The following is a 22,148-nucleotide window of genomic DNA, read 5'->3' on the forward strand; positions in this document are numbered from 1 at the left end:
GAAATTTCCAATTGCAAACTTCAAAGCCCTAATTCAAGGTGACAAGGGCCTAGTCCTTACTCCCTGGCATGAACAGCTCCTTTTCTCTTCAGCTTCCTCACGGTTTGTACTCAACTCCTTAATACAATCCTTCCATAAGGTTTCTCCACCCACTGGACCAAACCAATATAACCCATAGGGGTTACACAAAGACATGTTTTTTTCTTTCTCACAATATGAGAAGTTTGAGTCTTCTGCTGAAATTGATTCTGAGCAGATTTAGGGTTTTGCAGAGGGCTTGCCTAGGATCCCAAAGGAATAAGAGCTACAAGTCACACTCTCCTCTCCTGGAGCCTTCAGCTAAAGCTCATTCAATAGCCTTGTAGCCACGTGAGGCCTAGGAGCTGGGTGTAGAGTGACCTAGAATCATAGAATAGTAGAGCTGGAAGGGGCCTATAAGGCCATGCTGAGAGCCCACTACCTCTCTAGGTCATTGGTTCCATTGTTGTATGGCTCTAACAGTTAGGAAGTTTTTTCTGATGTCCAGTCGAAATCTGGCTTCCTCCAACTTGAGCCCATTATTCCATGTCCTGCACTCTGGGACGATCAAGAAGAGATCCCGACCCTCCTCTGTGTGACAACCTTTCATGTACTTGAAGTTCACCAGAGTTCACCTGCAAGAGCACATGCGGGTAAATATGAGGTAGCATTATTAATAATATTAAAAGTGCAAATGAAAAATAGAACAGTGCATTGAAATAAAATAGAAAATACATAAAAAGAGCAGTATGAAAATCTTTTAACCCAGCTCACCCCAAAAGGATTGGAACAAAACATCAGATGAGAAAAAGACAATTGAGAAATAACCGTGGGACAAAATAATAAGCTCTAGTTGTACCTCTCTATAGATACCAACAGGGTTTCAGGGGAGCAAGAGCCCTTGTGCCTCCATTAGGCACATGTGAGTCAGGGCAGGAACAAGGGGCAATGAGCAAAGGAGTTCAAAGGGAGTGATCGGCATGGCAACAGCAAGCAGATCCTAAAGCCAATCAGAGATGGGAAATGGGCAGAACATTCTGGAGCTGAGGGCATAGGACCAAAGAACGGGTAGAACTTTGGAGACCTAGGCCTGGGCCTGGCCAGAAGAATAGCCTGAGCAGAACCTTGTAGGCCAGAGCCAGCACCATATTGCAGTGGGCCCTTGAAGGCACTGGCAGTGACAGTGTGGTACTACTGCTGCCGCTGGAGGCTCAAATAGGCCCAGCTGTGTCAGCACGCTAGCACTCTATGCACACACGTCTATCATCACCTAAGATGGCGGTGGGGCCATCTTGGGTGATGGCAAGAATGTGTGCACAATGTGGGAAATGGCATGGCCAGCCTACGCAAGGGGTGGGAAGCTGTTGCCTGGGAGAGTGGCTGTTGCTGCACAATCCGTGCCAGCATTGGGTTGCGGAGTGCACCTTCCATGACCCAATGATAGTGCGGATCATGGAGTGGGAGCAAAACCTACCCAGCCCCAGCAGCAGGGGCCCCTTTCAGCTCCAGGGCCCTCGGCCAGTGCCCAACATGACTGCCCACTGGCTCTGGGCCTGTTCTAGGCCTAGGCCCTTCAGCGAAACTTCACAGCATAGGCATGCGATTCCAGATAGCAAGAACAGGCACAGCCTTAGAGAATCTCTGTTATCAGAGATAGCACAGGTGCAAGGGATGATCTCACCCTGCCAATTAACTCAAGAAGCTGGTAGAAAACAACTTCTTTCTCACAGGCCTGCTGCAGCTCAGAATGTACTCATCAGGCTGATACAAGATGGATTCCCAGAAGCCTGCATGGCAAAGACATCTTGACAAGCCAAAACAGGCTTTCTTGACAAGGTCTATCTCATATATTTACCAGGGTTTCCTAAACTATGAGCTTCATGCAGGTGGTCTGTAGCAGGTCTGCGGATTTCTGGTTGAAGACGGGGGGCAGCACATCCATTGCATTCAGTGTTCGCATTGCTTTCAAATATTTCTTGTATCACGTTTTATTGTATTCCAATTTGAATTCTGTGGAATGCAATAAAATAAAATATATAAAAAATAAAAGAAGCAGTTAAACAGAATTTAAAACCGTACCGAATCTAGCACAGCACATTACAACTACTACAACAGGCAGGGAAAAAAATCATAAAGCAGCAGTTTGCAAATGGTCTGTAGGGGGCGGGGGGGGGAGTTGTGGAATCACCATGTAAATGGCCTGCCTTCAAGTCGATCCCGACTTATGGTGACCCTACGAATAGGGTTTTCATAGTAAGGGTATTCAGAGGGGGGTTCCCATTGTCCTCCTCTGAGGCTGAGAGGCAGTGACTGGCCCAAAGTCACTCAGTGAGCTTCACGGCTGTGTGGGGATTCGAACCCTGGTCTCCCAGGTCGTAGTCCAACCACTATGCTACACTACTATATACTAATAGTGAACGTATTTTCCAAGTGCCAGTTCTTATGTAGCAAAACAGTGCCACAAGGGGAAGGTATAGAAACAGACTTGGGGAAGCCCCAAGGTTTGCAGGTGTACAGGAAATATTTAGGAAAAAAACTTAAGATGACCCCACCACCCCCACAAAAAAACCCCAGCCCAATGAGAACTAAGCATGAACAGAGACTGCTGAGTGGCTAGCCAGTGGCAGAAAGCCAGAGAGGAGGCAGAATGGACTGGAGAATCCTGGAAGAAGGTAAGGCTGGATCCTTGCAGAGGATCACTTCACTCTGCAATATTTTGTTGCAGGTCCCACTGGTCTGCACATAACTATATGGAACCTTCATGTTCAGAGGCACTATATCTCCTAGGGACAGAGGAGCATTTTGTTGGGCAAATTAACCTGATTTCCCAGACTAATACACAGATCAGAATGTAATTGTCCTTCGGATTTAGCACTTCTTTGAATTCTACAGTATAGTTCTTGGCCCAAAAATGTCACAAAATGTGCAAAGGGGGGGGTGTTTTGCATATTTTAGGATAAAATAATTTAGAAATGAACATGTTGTGATAAAATATTTAAATAAGTATTTTGTCATAAAACATGCATTTATGTACTATTTAGATGTATATTTAAGTGTGAATTTTTGTACAGACTTTTAAATTAAAAAAAAAAAAAGGAGGTTAATGCCAAAACAGAACTGAGCAGAGATATGTGGAATTGCCATGGACCAGAACGGATCCTGCCTCTGAATACCGCTTCTGGGGAGCAAGAATGAAGGAGGGCTGTTGCCTTCTTGCTCTGCTTAATGGGCTTCCTGGAAGCATCTGATTGGCCGCCGTGGAAAACAGGATGCTGGGCTGGGCGGGGCCAGTCACTGCCTCTCAGCCTCAGAGGGACTGGGAGGCAATGGTGAACCCCCTCTGAATACCGCTTACCATGGAAACCCTATTCGTAGGGTTGCCATAAGTCAGGATCGACTTGAAGGCAGTCCATTTCATTCATATATTTATAAAAAGAGAGAGAGTCATGAGACACATGAGAGCCAGTGTGGTGTAGTGGTTAGAGTGTTGGACTAGGACCTGGGAGACCAGGGTTTGAATCCCCACACAGCCATGAAGCTCACTGGGTGACCTTGGGCCAGCCACTGCCTCTCAGCCTCAGAGGGAGGCAATGGGAAACCCCCTCTGAATACTGCTTACCATGAAAACCCTGTTCATAGGATCGCCATAAGTCGGAATTGACTTGAAGGCAGTCCATTTCTATTTCAAACAGTTCAGGGAAACAGGGCAACAATTTGTAAAGTTCCTGGCACACCTAGATACACGCACTTTGCTGCAGAGTATGCTGGGCCTCACCTTGTCTCCTCTCTTTCGCCCTCGGCTCATCCTCTGCCGTCCTGCCCTCTTCCATTTCTGTGCCTCGTGCCATCACCCAACACCCTCGGCCCTGCTGCAGCTATGTCATTGTACTTTACTCCCAGTTCTGGTCTCCACACTTCAAGAAGGAGGCAGACAAACTGGAACACTTTCAGAGGAGGGCAGTGAGGATGATCAGGGGACTGGAAACAAAGCCCTATGAGAAGAGACTGAAAGAACTGGGCATGTTTAGCCTGGAGAAGAGAAGACTGAGGGGAGACAGGATAGCACTCTTCAAGTACATGAAAGATACCTTTCTCCCTCCACAGCCATTCCTTCTGCAAAGCCTTTCTCTGAATATGTATGTGATCAATACTCCTATTATATTATCTTTTGAAGATAAATAAATGGTGGTGGATGGTGGGGAGCCTTTCGCTGATCAGCCTGGGGCATATTCACCATTACAGGCTTTAGTGGTTTAACAATCATTCCGTCTTCTGGGGAAGCCTGGGAATTATAGTTTTGCAAGGTGAATTCAGGAACCTCACCGACACGGCCTAGGAGTACTGAGGGGCATGCAGCTGAACCTGATGAACGCGTGACCAGGCCTCAGTTGTGCTTTCAGGCTCCCAGGACAGCTCTAGTGTGACAATCCCATGTCTCTGTTTCCCTCAATGGGGCCATGCTTGTCATGTCTGATAAAAAATCTTAGCTGTTTCTACAGAAACTGACATTTCTGTGCTCTTCACTGCACTGAGCACCCTGTTAAGTTTTCTTGTTTTTAAGCACATAATAAACCACCTTGTCACCTCCCCCAAGGGTACGGCACGTAACCAGTTCACATGGTACAACTGTGTTACAACAGTAGCAACAGCAGAACAGCTGCATGCTGGCTCTGTGTGCTCATGCCTGGTTGTGGTGAGCAGGACTAGTGGGTGCACCATGAAGGGCCATAGCTCAGTGGTTGGAGTGCCTGCTTTGCATGCTCAGGGTCTCCAGGTAGGACTGGGAATGTCCCTGTCCGAAACCCAGAAGAGACACTGCCATAACATAACATAAGAGATAAGGCAGTCTGTCTAGAAGATGATGTCAACAGGCTTGGAATATTAACTCCTTTGTTGCTGGAAAAAGAAATAAATTGCTCTTTGCTTGGGAATAGTGGCTATATTGGAAATTGAAGGGTTTTTTTTTTTCCGGTCTTAAGAATGACAATCAAGAAAGTGGCCGAGACCCTGGATGTACAGGAAGGGGTTCTCTCTCTAAACATGTTTCAGAAAATAATGGATGAGATTAAGATAACGAAACAAGAATTGAGACAGGGCAGACAAGAGATGAAAATTGAATTTGGCAAAATGAAACAGGAGCTGAAAGAAATAAAGGATTCTATGAGAAAAGAAGATATAACTGGACAAGCAATAGAAAATGAAAGAAAAATTAAAGGGAAGGTGCAAGTCCTGGAGATTGGAATAGATATATCAAATGTGGAATTGGAAAAAGATTTGGATTTTATAGCTGTGATGGATCCTAGTGACAAAGATTATTGCTTGGAATTCAGCGCTGTCTCTGAAGGAATTGGTGAAGATATCAGAGATAAATTTATCAGTGTTTCAAAAAAATTTCTGGACTGGAATGATCTGATGGAACCTGAGATAGAGAAAGTTTATAGAATTAATTCCAGATATGTGACAATGGAAAAACTCTCAAGAGATGTGCTAGTGCATTTCGTAAAAAAGAAGAACAGAGATATGACTTTACAACAATATTTCAGTAACACAGTCAGAATTGATGGCAAGAAAATATTTGTGATGAAGGAAATTCCTGTCAGACTCTTACTATATGACTATGACAGCAGAATTATGTGTGCAAGGATGGACGATGGAAGATGGAACTAACACTGATAATGGAAGAATAACTGTTGAAACTACTGGATTTACTAGACTTGAATAAGATGGATTAATTGACATGTCATTTGGAGAAAAATCGATAGATATATTTCTCAAGGACTGGAAACCTCTCTTTGACTTTTTGTGGAAAGAATAAAATGATATGATGTTAATGAGATTTAATGATTAACCAAGATAACCACTGGAGGAAAGTGATTTTGTAATATATTAAGGGACAGGTTTGTTATATACTATAGACCTATAGCTGATTTATGACAAATCGGAAGTCAAATATTTTTATTGTATTAGTTATTAATTTGTTCTTTTTCGTTTTGTTTTGTTTTGTTTTTGAAATTTTGAATAAAAATTTATATTAAAAAAAAAAAACCAGAAGTATAGTATCCAGATCGTGTGAAGTATTAGTTCCCCTCTATTCAGCACTGGCTAGGCCTCATTTTGAGTGCTGTGTCCAGTTCTGGTCTCTGCACTTCAAGAAGGATGCAGACAAACTGGAACAGGTTCAAAAGAGGGCAACAAGGATGATCAGGGGACTGGAAACAACGCCCTATGAGGAGAGACTGAAGGAACTGGGCATATTTAACCTGGAGAAGAGAAGACTGAGGGGAGATATGATAGCACTCTTCAAGTATTTGAAAGGTTGCCACACAGAGGAGGGCCGGGATCTCTTCTCAATGATCCCAGAGTGCAGGACACAGAATAATGGGCTCAAGTTGCAAGAAGCCAGATTTCGACTGGACATCAGGAAAAGCTTCCTAACTGTTAGAGCCATACAACAATGGAACTAATTACTAGAGAGGTAGTGGGATCTCCGACACTGGAGGCATTCAACAGGCAGCTGGACAGCCACTCTTGGCAATGCTTTGATTTGGATCCCTGCATTGAGCAGGGGGTTGGACTTGATGGCCTTATAGACCTCTTCCAACTCTACTATTCTATATGATTTTTTTTAAATCACAGCGTTTTACAAAAAATAAAAATTAAAAAAGGACTATACGACAATGGAACCAATTACCTAGAGAGGTAGTGGGCTCTCCGACACTGGAGGCCTTCAAGAGGCAGCTGGACAGCCACTTGTCAGGGGTGCTTTAATTTGGATTCCTGCATTGAGCAGGGGGTTGGACTTGATGGCCTTATAGGTCCCATCCAACTCTATGATTCTATGATTCTGTAAGTCAGTGTAGACAATACTGAGTTAGATGGATCAAGGACTTTGACTCAGTATAAGGTAGCTTCCTTCCTAAGTTCCTCTGGTAGAAGCCATTGCTGCAAGACCTGATGGAAACTAAAAGCCTTACCGAGGACCACCACCACCAGATGATCATTTCATTATGTTTTCATCTCACCATTCTTCTAAGCTGGCAGGTATGGCTCCTTGGAGGAATGCCTGTTGTTGTTGTTGTTGTTTGGGGGGCAAACAAAACTTCTGTGGATGACTATTGTCTTCCAGCTCTGCTTGTGGGGTTCCTGAAGGCATCTGCCTGGCCACTCTTTGGAGCTGGGTGGTGGACTAGAGATGGCTCCTTCTTCTGTGTGATCCAGCACGGAATCTTCTTATGATTCTAAAGCAAGGGAATCTTTTGAATTAAAAAACTGCTGAGGGTACAGGAGAAGGAAAGGGGCTGCTAGGAAGGTTGATCTCCCTCTCCCCCTCTCCAGGACTCTCTAGTCACAGCAGGAAGGCGTCCTGCATAGCTGCTCTCTGCACCAGGGGACTGACTCTTGAGAGGCTAATGAATGTTGCAAGTGGCCTTTTTTCTTTATTGATGACAATGGAGATACAAGGAGTTTAAAACCAGTTTCCAGCTCTTTAGGAAAAGATCTGTTAATAGGATCAGAAGAGTCTACTTTACACCAGTAGTAGTAAAGGTAGTAGTAGTAGTAGTAGTAGTAATAAATTTCCCTCCCATTGCATATCCAACAGGCTCCTTCTCCATTGCCTTTTCAGAGCCTGTTAAAAACATCCCTCTTTCTTCTATAATTTTGATCCCAGTTGGTATCTCTCTTGGATTTGAATTGACGTGACATATGTTGTCTTATAGGGTGACCTTGGGCCAGTCACTGCCTCTCAGCTTCAAGGGAAGGCAATGGCAAACCACCTCTGAATACCGCTTACCATGAAAACCCTATTCGTGGGGTCGCCATAAGTCAGGATCGACTTAAGACAGTGCATTTACATTTATAAGCCACTTAAAGATTGTCTTACAAGCAAGCGAAATATACATTTTATTAATTAAATGAACACCACACACATTTCCTTAATACAAGTAACAGGACTGTAGGCTTGTTAATATTATTTGTCATCTCAAAAGATATCCTCAAGTTTGTTTCAAGGATCTGCCTTTTTGGGTGGGCAGGTAGGGGAAAACGAAAAACAACTTGGGTTTTTTTGCCCTGATGCCTCCACATTTCCCAGACCGTGTTTGCGCTGCAGCATTCTCCCGTCTTCTTTGCGAGATGAGGAAGTGCACAACATGACCCGGGGAATCTCTCTCTCTCTCTCTCTTCTCTGCAGCTGGCCTACAAGATCTATGAAATGAACTTGCTGCTCAAAGCTCACGATGCCACTTTAGAGGAACAGCGGGGCAGGTGAAGCTCCTTGCAGCATCTTTCCCTCCTGGTGGTGGTGGTGCTGGGCGGTGATTTTACCCTTAGGTCTAGCACGGATGCAGTCCTTTGGCAGCCAAGTGTCCAAGGCCTGGTGATAGCCAGGAGTCACACCGGCGGGCCCTTGGAGCTCTGCTCAGGAGCTCAGTCTCTTGCCTAAGAGCGCAATCCTGATGTTTCTGCAATACAACTCCCGTCATCCCTGGTTATTAGCCATGCTGGCTCGGGCTGATGGGACTTGCAGGCCAAAACATCTGGAGTGCACCAGGCTGGGGAAGGCTGTGCTGGAGCAGCAAGTTGCTCTGACCGAGGAGCCCATCCCAAATCAGGCCCTATTGGCCCCTGGGGTCACTGGAGCCCTGATGGTGACTGCAGCAGATAGCTTATCATGGGCTCACTCCCCAACCCCAGCTAGCTACTAGAAATAAATGTGCTGGGAGTAACGTGGCTGATACCGTGTTATGGGTATGACCCGAAACGTCAGGGTTTTAGTCTCTGGGAGAAGGAGTAAAATCTCAGGAGCCAGAGTTAAGTGGGCGAGCTGTTTTCACCTTGGCTTGGCTTCCGAGTTTTCACTGCCCGCCCCACCTTCCACGTCCTTTGCCCTTCACCCATCAGGCCGGGCCTGTGGCTCAGTGGCAGAGCATCTGCTTTGCATGCAGAAGGTCCCTGGTTCAACTCCCGGCATCTCCAGGTAGGGCTGGCAAAGCCCCTGAGAGCTGCTGCCAGTCTGGGTAGGCAGTACTGAGCTTGATGGACCAAGGCTGTGTCCCAATATAAGCCTGCTTCCTACCTTCCAGGGGTCATTTGCTGTCTCCACCAGCCCCTGTTCCCTCATCTGCCAGGCACTTCCTTCCTGAGCCCTGTGTCTCGGGCAGCACTGGACCCCAATGCTGGATCCCCCCCCCCCGGTTCAAAGCCCCTTGTACCTTCAACCCAAAGAGATGCTTGGGACCTATAAGTGGAATCCGTGCCTGTGGGAGGGGAAAGAGTAACCCTCGGTTTGATCTGCTTCAGGCTGGCCTGCCTGAGTGTGCAAGTCTCGGATCTGGAGGCCAAACACTGCCTGCTGCTGGAGCGAGTGGACGAGCTGAGCCACAGGAACGCGGCCATGAGGGACGGCTATGGTGCTTTGCATGAGTGTTACTGGAATCAGGAGGTGGAGTTACGCCGGGCGGCCGAGAGAGGCCTGGAGCTGCTCCGGTGCCTCATGCAGACAAAAGTGGAAGCTGCTGAACACTGGAACAAGGCAATTGAGAGGTGGGTGACTAAGGGCCCCTCCAGGTGCCCCCTGTGCTGCCTGTTCAGGATGATCTGTGCTCATGATGCTATTAGGGTGGGACGATCCTGCTGCCATTGCTGTTTGAGACTGCAGACGTTTTGGGTCCGTCACACTGCTTCCTTCCCATTCAGCATACATCCCATAACTTCCTGTTGAAATCTTGTAACTTTTTCCAACACAAATGTTCTACTTTAGTTCATGTCCCACTTTAGTTGTGCTGTAGCTCCTCCGGACAGCAGTGATGTGGTGGCATCAGGGAAGCATCACGGAACACACTAAAATAGAATAAACCCACCATTAATGCGCTATAATTGTGCCTCCTCCGGGTGCCTACTCTGAGGGAAGCTGGGAGGCTGGCAACAAGGGAGAGGGCCTTCTCAGTGGTGGCCCCCAAATTATGGAATGATCTATTTGACGAGGTGCGCCTGGCACCGTTACCTTTTCGGCGCCAGGCCAAGATTTTCCTCTTCTCCCAGGCATTTTAGCATGTGTTTTTAAATTGCTTTTTAAAAAATGTGTTTTTAATTGTTGTAAACCACCCAGAGAGCTTCGGCTATGGGGTGGTATACAAATGCAATAAATAAATAAATAAATACAATTGTGTCAAGAACTTGTTGCAGAATACACCTGCAATGAAACACCCATCTGGAAGGGACGGCAGCTCAAATGGAAATTGGGGGGGAGGGGGGAGAGAGAATAGTAGAGCCTGAAATGGGTGAAAGTGTGGGTTGCAGTGACTCCTGGTGGCTGTTTGTCAGAATAGCCTTCATGTATCAAACAGGATAATGGGAGGGAAAATCTCGGTGTAAAATAACATTGCAGAGTAATTCAGGCTCCCACAGAACGAGGCCACTTGCAGTCGCAAATAAAGGCGAAATCAAGGCGGTAAGGAGATCCTAGCCTGCCCTATTCCTAATGGGGTGCAGGCACTTTTTTCCTCATTTTCTCATAATACTGCAACTTGAGATCACTCAATGAAATTGATCAGTAGTAGATTTAAACTATTTTTAAAAACTATTTCTTCACACAGGTGCAATAGGTCAGTGGCAGAGTATCTAAATCCCTCTGCCAGAGCCTTTTCCAGTTATTGTGGCAGTCCTGAGGTAGAGGGTCTGGCTTGCCTTCCTATGTTCACAGCGCATCAGTGGTGCTCACTGCCGTGAGATGTGGGTTTGATGGTTTTAGAAGAGGAAGTGACAAGTTCAGAGAGAGAGAGTGGTTTTATCAGTGGCTGCTATCTATGATGGCTGAATGGAGCATCCATGTTCAGAAGCAGTCTACCTCTGAATATGAAATGCTAAAGAACGAACAGCAAGGAGGGCTCTTGCCTTCCTGCCCTGCTTATTGGCTTTCCAGAAGCATCTGACTGGCTGCCATGGAGCATCATGGGCCAGGAGTGTTTTTCCAGCCCTGGTTGAAGATGCCAGGGATTGAACCTGTGACCTTCTGCATGCAAAGCATAGGTTTTACGGAGGCGCTGTCCTATCTCCAAAGGACCCAGCAAGTGAAGCAAGTAGGACAGATGGAAGGAGAATCTCTCACGTAGCCCCCTGAGACTCTGACTCTCCTTTTAGGGCAAAGCAAGATAGGCTGTCCAAGGAGCTGAAGAAGGCGACGAAGGCGATGGTCAGCATCAAGGTGTAAGTCATGCTTGCAGTCCTCAAAGAGGCGGTGTGTGTTTGTGTATAGGGTGAGCTGCCCTTGTCCCTGACTGACCGTTTGCCTCCATGTTTAAGTTGAAACAAGTTCTTGGGCTGGCCACTGAGATGTTTGTATATAAAGCAGATTCTCTTGGGGATACTGCAGAGGGAGCACCAAAGAGCCTGAGTTAATTGATACTTTGATCATTGTGTCCTTTGCTAGTTAAATATGCAGGGGGAGGTAGCGAGGCGGCTGTTGAAATGTGCAATATTCTCCTCATTCTCCGTGGGGCTCTGCACCACTCCTTTATTCAAAGACCTAAAATGTTCCAGGTCCGCTAATTGGCAATTAAGGCAATGAGTTCCTTCAGGTGGCCGCTAGGACAAAGATACCTTTCTCTGTAATTAGGGATGCCTGAGGGATTCACTTGGACCTGATCTGCACCTCCCAGATTAAATGTGCAGATTGGAATTTAGTCATCCATCAACTAAGGCACTTACTGAATGTTCTAACAGGAAGGGGTTTCCAGCTTGAAAAATGAGAGAAAATTCACTTAGCAATACTGACTGAGATGTGTGTTTAAATGCAAGCTTTTGTGTGATTTAAACAAACAATAACAAATTAATGCAGAAATGAGAATGGGGCTGTTTTAGGGGGGGATGCATGCAAAATTGACATGGACCATTAGACTAATTAGTCCGTCCCTGTCTGTAATGTGCTGCAAAAACAAAACACTAGCACTAAGGAGGCGCAGACAGAACCAGCATCTCAGGAGGAGGAGCTGCCTTTCCCCCCCCTTTTTTAACGAAAACTACTTGCCTAGTCCATCACAGAGTCAACAATGGGCTGTGCCGAAAATTTCTCTCTGCACCATGGCTTTGGGGTGCCTCCCTACCAGCCTGATGGAAAAGCAAGGTCTGCTGGACTGTTAACTCCTCCTGCTGTGAACTCCTCCATTTAAGCTCAGCTTATGTGGATGTGTAAATAAGCCATATATCAAAATGACACCACAGTCTCCGCTCACCTTCCTTCCAAGGAAACCAAACCCTGGGCAAGCGCAGGAACGCCTGGAAGTCTTGGAGACTGGCGTAGTGCACAACAATATTTTGGAAAGCTGTTTGCTGTGCATTTAGGCACCTCTTAAGATATCAAGACCAAATTTTGCACAATGGTTTCTGAGAGTGTGGGGTAATAGATAAAATTGGACAGCGATTTGAATTGAGAAGACTGACTGAACCTTTTGCAAAACTGCACTGATTTAAACCAGATTGCTAAAATCAAGGAGCAGGCAAGACTGAACCTTTCAAAACTGCACTGATTTTAACTGTTAATTCCAAACTACACTGATTCTTTCGTTTCTTAGAATTCCCAAGCAAGGCCATGTACAAGGCTGCTAGGAAGTAATAATGCTGAGTGACTTCTTGAGCTACTTGAGCTAATTTTTTAATGTCGGATCATTTGCTCAACGCAGAGCAAGGATAAATTGCTACTTGTTCAATGTTTTGTGCAAAAAAATATTTTCAGGTGGGGAGATTTTTAAGACACCTTGTCTTAAAAATTGTGCTCCCTAATCTAGGGAACCAGAAGAACTGAAGGCTGATGAACAAAAGGTGCCCCACAGAGATGCGCAGGAGAATGGTGAGAAACTGTGGAAAAGGCCTTTTAGGTAAGGCATCAACAGGATTGATTATATTGTTAATATTGGCTTTATAACTTACCTATTTATTTATTTTTGGATCGATGCATCACTTCCCATTTTAAAAAAAAGTCCCAAAGGAATTTGTAGCAACAATTAAAATGCAACACATAGAAAACATATCAATTTTTTAAAATACACTAAAAATCAGTTGCAGAGCTTCAGAGGGAGAGGAAATTTAAGAATATCATGGATTGGATAACATGAAATTCTGTGCAGAATCTTCCAGTTTTGTCAAGATTCCAGTCCTCCTGGATAGAACATTTGAAAGGGGTGTTGTTGTTATGTGCCTTCAAGTCAATGACAACTTATGGTGACCCTATGAATCAGTGACAATCAAGAAATGAGAAGAAGGCTAGGACTGGGGAGGGCAGCTGTGAGAGATCTAGAAAAGGTCCTCAAATGCAAAGATGTATCACTGAACACTAAAGTCAGGATTATTCAGACCATGGTATTCCTGATATCTGTGTATGGATGTCAAAGTTGGACAGTGAAAAAGGCGGATAAGAGAAAAATCAACTCATTTGAAATGTGGTGCTGGAGGAGAGCTTTGTGCATACCATGGACCGCAAAAAAGACAAATAATTGAGTGTCAGAACAAATTAAACCAGAACTATCACTAGAAGGTTGAATGATGAAACTGAGGTTATCATACTTTGGACACATCATGAGAAGACATGATTCACTAGAAAAGACAATAGTGCTGGGAAAAACAGAAGGGAGTAGAAAAAGAGGAAGGCCAAACAAGAGATGGATTGATTCCATAAAGGAAGCCACAGACCTGACCTTACAAGATCTGAACAGGGTGGGGTTCATGACAGATGCTCTTGGAGGTTGCTGATTCATAGGGTCGCCATAAGTTGTAATTGACTTGAAGGCACATAACAACAAAAGTATTGTTTTATTTATGTATTTAGTTACTCGTTTCTGCAGGAGTGCACCTGCTCTCCAGCTTATTATATTTAAATAAAACCCTGGAAAACTCATAGGTTCTGATATTATCAGTGCCATAATAAGTGACTCAGAAACCCCCAGCATCTGGGGAAGTCACCAGGGGAAAGTTCCACAGGGATCCATCCACAGCTAGAACTTCAGCCCATGCTAGCAGAAAAGGTCTCCCTGCTCCATTTAACTAACACTGAATGCTTTTCTGTCTTGGTTTTGTTTTTAAACCTCTGTGCATATCTGTTTATTTTTATTAATCACAATAGGTGCAAGCCAGTTGCATTGTGTTTTAAATTAATAAGGTGGGTAATCAGAACTGAAGGAGGTGCAGGATTCTGTGTAGGAATGGGCAACTCTGTCAGTCTTGGTTTCTCTTGCTTTCTCATTTTTCCAATCTTGAGTCCACTTCTCCACATTTCTACATCAATTTGCTTTTTAAAGTCCTCATGAAAATCCATCAACATTGCAGTGCGAATGTCTCCTAATCCACACGTTTTTGTATGCAGTTTTGCCTAATAGAAACATTTTTTCCAAAGCAATTTTTCCTAATAAATACATTTTTGCATGTCATTTTCACTAATACGTGCAGTTCTGTGTTATACTTTACCCTAGTATAGATGTTTTTGCATGTGTTACTTGGCTGGAGAACTGTGTGGAGACATTTGGGGAAGTGCAAAGTTTGAAAGATGCCATGTTTCAGTTTGGATATTGTTTCAGAAAGTGTGAATTAGGCAGGTTCACTTTTAAATGTGGACTGAATTGAATTTCTCTCCTCCCATCCCTGCTTGTCTGTGGAGAGGAGGAAAGGGCTACCAATGGCTCTCTTGTCATGATGGCTTTATAGCCATCCGTATTCAGAGGCCACAGGACCAGCAGCAGGCTGGGCTTTCACATTTGTGCCCAGCTTATGGGCTTCCCAAAGGCATCTGGTCGGCCACTGTGGGAAACGGTCCATTTATTCTCAACTTCAGCACGCTACCCCCAGCTGCTGAAGTAGGATTTCTGTACTACTAGCAAACCATGATCTAAAGCCATGGTTTTCTTATGGAAATATATATATGCAGAGATACTCAGCGTCTGAGCTGCGTGTGTGCCAGTGTGTGTATTTACCTAAGAAGCAGGCTTAGATCACTGAGACTTGAGACTTAATAAAATAAGAAAAGCTACTTTATTTATAGAAATACATAGTAGATAAGAAAAGCATACCTAGTTCTAAGTGGAGGCACAATGCCCGGATGTGGGTATTGTCTCCTCTCTCCTCGGACAGTCGAAGAAGATGACAAAGGAAGGAGGAGCAGGTCAGCTTCCCTGAGCATATCAGTTTACAACAGAAGGAAGTTAGGTAGAGAACGGCATAGGTAAAGGTAGGCAAGCCTAGCCAGCTGGAGGACCCCAATTCTATCTCCTTTCTGGAATACAAACAAAAGAACCCAAACAGGAGTTGCTCTTGCCCCACTTCCAGCAGGTTTGTTGTTGCCTTATGAACCTTGGTTTGTTTGAATGATGGCTTGGTGTTGTGTGCGAATCCACTACCTTTCTGCAACCATCCCATGCCAGATGTCCAACCAAGCAGCTTTTGAAAGGGGGGGAACCAAGCTTTGGAGAAACTTTGTTTGATCATCTGTAGAACAAATTGTGGTTAACTTGTGGTTCTTAAACAAACCATGGCTTAGCATTATCTGTGAACCAGGCCTTTGTATCCACATTCTCCCCCCCATCCTCTCCACCCCATCGCTATTTGCTTGTTTCCCCTTACCCCCCATTTTCCATTTCCCAGTCATCACCTTTCCCCATTTGGCTTCTCATTTAGATCTGCCTCTGCTGCTTCCATGACCCTCACCAGATACGTGGATGTTTTCAAGGGTTTGTTTGAGTAAGTTGGATGCTGGTTTTTTATGTGTTCAGTGCTGCTTGGGTCTGGAGTATGTTTGAGTTGACACATAGATTCAAGATAAGATCCTGAATCATTTTGATGATAGCCTTTTACTGGATCAGTTGTGCCCATTTGGGTGAGTTAGCAAGCTTTACCATTGCACAGATCTCTTCTTCATGGAGTGTCTTTGGGTCCAGAAACCCTTGAACTAACATGAAATGCTAACAAACCCATGTAGCCATTTATATCTTCCCTTCCTCTCAATTCCAGAATAATGGACTTAAACCTTTTTTTTTAAAAAAAAAAGGGATTTACAAAACTGAAAGATACCAGAATTTCAAAACTGACTTACTTTTTTTTTTCCCCTGGAAAAACATTGTCACCAGTTTTATGTATTTTCACGTAATTTTAAATATATAGGGTAGTATTCAACTAAGTGCACAAGAGGAATTAACGACTGCTTGTGCAACTGGACTTTCCTCCTCTCCTCCCCTTGCATGCAGCCTGCACTGTACCCAAATTTGCTCTGGTGGGTTGGGAGAAACCTCAGAACAGATTTAGGTGATGCATGGGGGAAGCAGAGGGGTCAGAAAGTCCCCATGTGCAGGCAGAAGTCCTTCCACTCACACAAGGAGTTACTTAGTGCTGCATTGAATGCACCCGAATACTTTTAACTCACCTTCCCCATGTGAGCAAGGGAGTTCTGCACGGGGCAGGAGCTTTCCACGTCGGAAGCTGAATAATTTCCTACTCCACAGGTGATTACCGTTTACCATGATGTCTGACTCGGGCCAACTGGGGTTATTGCAAGCCATAGTTCTCCCTCTTCAAACTGGAATCGGAAACCATGGTTTGAATTGGGTCTCCTGTGCTGGTTGGTTGGTTTACCTGATTTGGAAGTAATGACAAGTTTATAATTACTGTGAATGAGGAAGGAAGGGAGGAAAGTTGGATCACACCGGGAGGGCAGGGGAGGGTATGTGAAGGCACCAAATTCATTCACAACAGCCAGATGATAAGGTCTGTACCCCCAGAGCTTTCACCTGCTCTGGTCAGTTTCAGGCTGAAACGTGGGAACTCCGTCAGCAGCCTGTCGGAGGATCGGTACTGTTGCATCCCCTCCTGTGTGACTGCCTGCCTCCCATCCAGAGTGAGTGACGAACAGGTAAGCCAGAGATTCCAGCGCGAGATTCCAGGTTATGATATTAATATGCAAAGCCCTGAACAATTTGGGTCCAGGACACCCCAAGGACTGCCTAAGCCCTTGTATCCTCGCTTGATCACTGAGACCATCCGGAGGAACCCTGTTAGTTGTTACAGAGGCCCGTTTGGCCTCAACTAGAAGTCGGGCATTTAGTGTCACTGATCCCATGCCGTGGAACACTCTTCCGGCAGAGATTCAGCAGGCATCTCCTCACTTTTGGTTTTCAGACATCTCTTGAAGACCGTTTTTGTAGACAGGCCTGTACAACCGTTGAGTGTGTTTTGATCAGCCAATCATTTCAGTTGTACTGTTTTTAATGGGGTTTTGTTTTGCACATACTGCTGTGCACTGCCATGCAATATTGTATGAATGGGTGGTATAGAAGTACTTTTATATACATAAATAAATATAAATGTATTATTTTTTATTAGTCTTAGCCTTCATCTTCGAGGTGCCAGAAAACTGTAATTGACAAACATAGCTACCCCTTTGCTTTTGCTCAATACTGTTGCAGGAAATATCTTAGAATTGTTTTTCCCAGGAAGCCCACATCTCGGAGATCAATGCCATCAAGTTCAGTCCAAATTCATGCCTGCTGGCCACTGGTGGGACTGACAGGCTGATTAGACTCTGGAATGTGGCTGGAGGTAAGCAAATGCCGAAAGGCGTTGTTTGCTCTCTCCTACTCAACTCATTTGAAATGTGTTGGAGGAGAGCTTTGCGGATATCATGGACCGTGAAAAAGACAAATAATTGGGTCAGGGCGTCACTACCAGGGTGCGGAGGGTGTGGCCCACACCCGGGTGTCACCATGAGGGGGGTGACACCCAGAGCCACCCCGCACCGTTACCCGGAAAGGCTGCTCCAACTCCTCCTCCTCGGAGGCAGGCGGGCGGGCAAGACTGGGAGCAGCGGCAGGGCGAGGGAGGTGCACCAGTGTTCCCAGGCCTTCTCCAGCTGGGTGCCCCTCCGGCACGCGCCCTCCCAGGGGCATGGACGGGGTGGCTGGCCTCGAGTGTGCACGCAGCCTGGCCACCTCGTCCATGCCCCTGGGAGGGCGCGCACCGGAGGTCCGCACCCCCTCCACTCCCGCTAGTGACGCTGCTGAATTGGGTGTTAGAACAAATTAAACCAGAACTATCACTAGAAGCTAAAATGATGAAACTGAGGTTATCATACTTTGGATGCATCATGAGAAGACAGGATTCATTAGAAAAGACAATAATGCTGGGAAAAACAGAAGGGAATAGAAAAAGAGGAACACCAAACAAGAGATGGAATAATTCCATAAAGGAAGGCATAGACTTGAACTTACAAGGGTGGTTCATGACAGATGCTACTGGAGGTCGCTGATTCATAGGGTCGCCATAAGTCGTAGTCGACTTGAAGGCACATAACAACAACAATTAATGCAGAAGCGGGTTTTTACATTGGAGAACCTGCCAACTGTCTGCCAGGACTGGTAAGTGACTGACTCAAACCCCTGAGATCAGGCAGGTATGCTGCTGATCTTTATAAGAGATTCCCGGCCTGTCCTCTTAAGTTTTGCTCCTGTCTTTATTGAGGCTCAATCGTTCCTTTAAAAAAAAAAGAAAGATCTTCCTTGATTTTCTTTTTAAAGTTTCTAACGTCTTGTTTTGTTTTGTTTGCTTGGCGCAAATATTCAGTAAGTAGTTAGACAAGGTTCTAGCAAAAAGGGGCTGGACATTCCACTCAGTTACAACTATTTATACTGCTTGTCTGCCTGAATTCTCCCGCATGATCTTCTCTTTTGCAATCCTTCTTCTCGGCCCCAAACCCCAGTTCTGCAAAATGTTATCCTACAAATTCTCATGTTAGCTTCATTATTTAAGCAAACACGTTTGTTCAAAATCATAAGCAAAACCTGCCTGAATTGCTTTACCTGGTGTTAAGCACCTCTGGCCGAAGCATTCCATTTGAAAAAAAGGGGGGGGGGGGAAAGAGAGAATGAATCTTGTCACAAATGTAAAAGTTGTTCAGCCAAAGAAGTTGTTCTCTGTGTTTTTAATATTCTCCTTCTTAGGAAGCTCTAGAAATGGAAGGATGGAATATAATGTTTAAGATGATCTCTTAAAATGCCTTGTATTGTTTTAAATGTGAAATTTTGTTTTGTTTTGTTTTTAACAAAAACTGCTTAGAGGCTTTTTTTGAAGTATGAAGTGGTATACAAATTTAATCAATTAATCAGTTAATTAATAATAAATTTATAATATAAAAGAAATCTGACCTGGCATGAAATAGCATCAGGGCCAGACGTGCTTCACCAGAAGAAATATGCGATCCTCTGCTAAATTGGAATCTGTGGCCCTCTAAGTGTCACCCCACTGCTGAAAGAATTGCACTGGCTGCCCATTTGCTACCAGGCAAAGTTCAAGGTTCTGGTTTTGGTGTACAAAGCCCTATACAGCTCGGGACCAGAATGCCTGAAAGACTGTCTTACCCCTTATATACCCAGCTGATCACTGCGCTCTGCAAGTGAGGGCCTCCTGCAGATACCATCTTATCAGGAGGTTCATTCTGCACAGTATAGGAAATGGACCTTTAGTGTGGCGGCACCTACCCTGTGGAATTCCCTACCCCTAAATATTAGGCAGGCATAATCTCTGCTATCTTTTTGGCGCCTCTTGAAGACTTTCCTCTTCCAACAAGCCTTTTAAGTAGAGACCTTGTCCCAGTCTGCATCTGTGCTGGAGTTGCGTTTTAAAGATGTTATGTTATGTTTTTAAGATGTTTTCTAGATGTTTTTAGTGTCTTATCACCTGGTTGCCACCCTGTAAGGAAGGGTGGGATATAAATAAATGTATGTATGTATGTATGTTGCTGGGCAACATCCTTGACTGTTGGCGATGGGGGTTGGAGTCCAACAATGTCTTGGGGGGGGGGAGGCTCCTGGTCTAGACTATTCATTCAGTAGGCCAGTGGGTGGTTAACCCTTTTTTGGACCAAGGTTTGCACTCGCGCTTGGCCAACTGCCGGGGGCTACGTGCCAGTAGTGGTGGGGCCACCACACTCTCTCATGTAGTATCTGACTTGCACACACGTACGACACATACGCAGGCACACAGCACTCCCTGCTAAGCTGATCAGCTCATCACACAATTGATCTAATGACAGGAGGATTTACATCCCCATTAGACTGCTGGGTTCTACCCACTCCAGTGCATCATCTACTATTGTTGTTGTTTTTAAATGCCACCGCCACCAAAATTGATTGGGTCTTGGAGTGCCGTTAAAATGGGCTTGGAGAGATGGCTCAGATATTGCAAACTGCCCTAGGCCCTCAGAACCTGAACAGAGACATCATACGGAACTATGGTCTAAAGGCACATCAGGCCAGCTCCCTGCTGAAGCTAAGTGGGGTCGGGTCTGGTCTGTGCCTGGGTGGGAGACCATATGCAAGCCGCCTTGGGTTTCTATGATGAAAAGAAAGGCGGGGTATAAATGTAATAAATAAAATAAATAAACAATAAATAAGAAAATTGACACAACTTGTATAATTCTGGGGGCAAGGTTTTTAGATTGTATTAATGCAGAATGTGATCTATTTATTTCTTTATTTGCACATCACCCTAGCAGGAAGTCTTTCAGTTGGAGCTTTCCCCCGAGCAGACTGGGGGGCGTGGGACTCTCTCGCTGTTATTTCCCCCCAAACTCTGCCGTCGGAGATTTAAAGCCAGGGTGATGGGTGAGTTGGCAGCTCAGAAAGTGGCAGCACAATAACAACATTCAGAAAGGAATCACAGAACCACAGAGAGAAAGATGACCTTCCGGTCTCTTTCAGATCAGTGATCCCAGAAGCCCTTGGGAACTGGAAGGGGGTCTCTATAGAAAGGGCCGTAGCTCAGTGGCTGGACATCTGCTTTGCATGCAAAAGGCTCCAAATTCATCTCCAGGTACAGCTGGAAAAAAAGGATCCCATCTGAAACCCAGGGGAGCTGCTGCCGTTTAGTGATGGACCAATGTTCTGACTCCGTGAAAGGCAGCTTCCTATGTCCCTAAAGTTCAAAGAGTTACACCAGTAATAAATCATGTTATATCAGTAATTTAAATAACACCTTCATCTTATTGAAGCCCCGTTTGTGCTCAGTGGGTTGCCCCAGAAAACCTGCCTGTACTGCTGCTGCTGCTGCTGGGCATCGTGCCTTTCTCCTCCCATCACTCACCTTCCTCCTCTAGCGTGTGGTGCGGACACAAATCTAGAGACCAGAGAGGGAAGGGTGAGCAGTGGGGCATCAGTGGCAGCTTGCCTCTTCTGCATCATCACCCTTGCAGGTAATGTCGATGGCCACCCACTCCTACTTGGGGATGCTGCACGGAGAGGTATATTGAGGCAGGAGAGGGGAAGAACCTACTTCTTATTGTTTAAAATTCATTGGATGTTTTTTGGTCAAACCTCCATTTATGTACTTGGTTCTCTCTTTGGACAGTGTGCTGCCTGCTTCTTGAACGGCATTGTAGTGCTTATTTGTTTGTTTATTTATGAATTGCTTTACGTGAGGCATCCTGAAGCGATAATAACATCTATAAAACAGCTACATATATAAAAACAGCTAAAACAATTGCATATATAAAAACAATTTAAAAACTGTAAATATAAAAACACTTTAAAACAATAATAGTGCATACATTAAATCAACTCAAGACAGATACCAACTGGGATGTGTTTTTAGAAGGTTTGTTGAAAGAGGAATATCTTTAACAGGCACTGAAAAGACAATGGAGAAGGTGCTTGTCTGATACGCAGTGGGAGGGAGTTCCAAAGAGTTGGTGCCGCCACACTGAACCTTCAAGGTGGTGCAACTTGTAATCTCTGCTGCTTTGGGTCTTCCTGAAAGAGCCAGCTTGCCAGCTCACCTTGGCTGTTCAATTTTGACTGTCCACAGGTCGCCTGGAGAACATGCAGACGTTGGGAGGTGCCAACGGTAGCATCACCAGTGTTGAATTTGATCCATCGGTGAGTGTAAATGTGAATCACAGTGGGATGAAAGCTGCCACTTGAGTCGCCCCTGAGCAGGCCTGCCTGGAAGTTGCCCTCCCTACTCAAAGGGTCTTCCCTTCTTGCCCTGCTGCAATCAGCCAGACCAATTGGCCCATTGAGCCCAATATTCAGTGGTGGCCAGTAACCTTGCTGTGTTCCACGCAGCAGGATTTGTACAGCACTTGTTTAGGAAAGTGTGCCGTTACC

The 22,148-nt window shown here is 45.1% G+C and overlaps 1 protein-coding gene across 4 annotated transcripts in view; it reads left to right on the forward strand.

Annotated features, from left to right (window-relative positions):
* Positions 1–22,148, forward strand: part of ATG16L2 (autophagy related 16 like 2) — an 86,170-nt gene that overhangs the window by 32,881 nt on the left and 31,141 nt on the right. For 3 of the 4 annotated variants that reach the window (XM_061629132.1, XM_061629134.1, XM_061629135.1), the window contains 8 exons: positions 8,210–8,283; positions 9,319–9,561; positions 11,158–11,223; positions 12,801–12,890; positions 15,676–15,738; positions 16,795–16,903; positions 17,484–17,589; positions 21,847–21,917. In XM_061629132.1, coding sequence (XP_061485116.1) covers positions 8,210–8,283; positions 9,319–9,561; positions 11,158–11,223; positions 12,801–12,890; positions 15,676–15,738; positions 16,795–16,903; positions 17,484–17,589; positions 21,847–21,917 — 822 coding nt within the window. The remainder of the gene's footprint in view (positions 1–8,209; positions 8,284–9,318; positions 9,562–11,157; positions 11,224–12,800; positions 12,891–15,675; positions 15,739–16,794; positions 16,904–17,483; positions 17,590–21,846; positions 21,918–22,148) is intronic. The other variant, XM_061629133.1, reaches the window with a different exon arrangement.

Source organism: Rhineura floridana, chromosome 5, assembly GCF_030035675.1.
Source record: "Rhineura floridana isolate rRhiFlo1 chromosome 5, rRhiFlo1.hap2, whole genome shotgun sequence".
Lineage (NCBI taxonomy): Eukaryota > Metazoa > Chordata > Lepidosauria > Squamata > Rhineuridae > Rhineura > Rhineura floridana.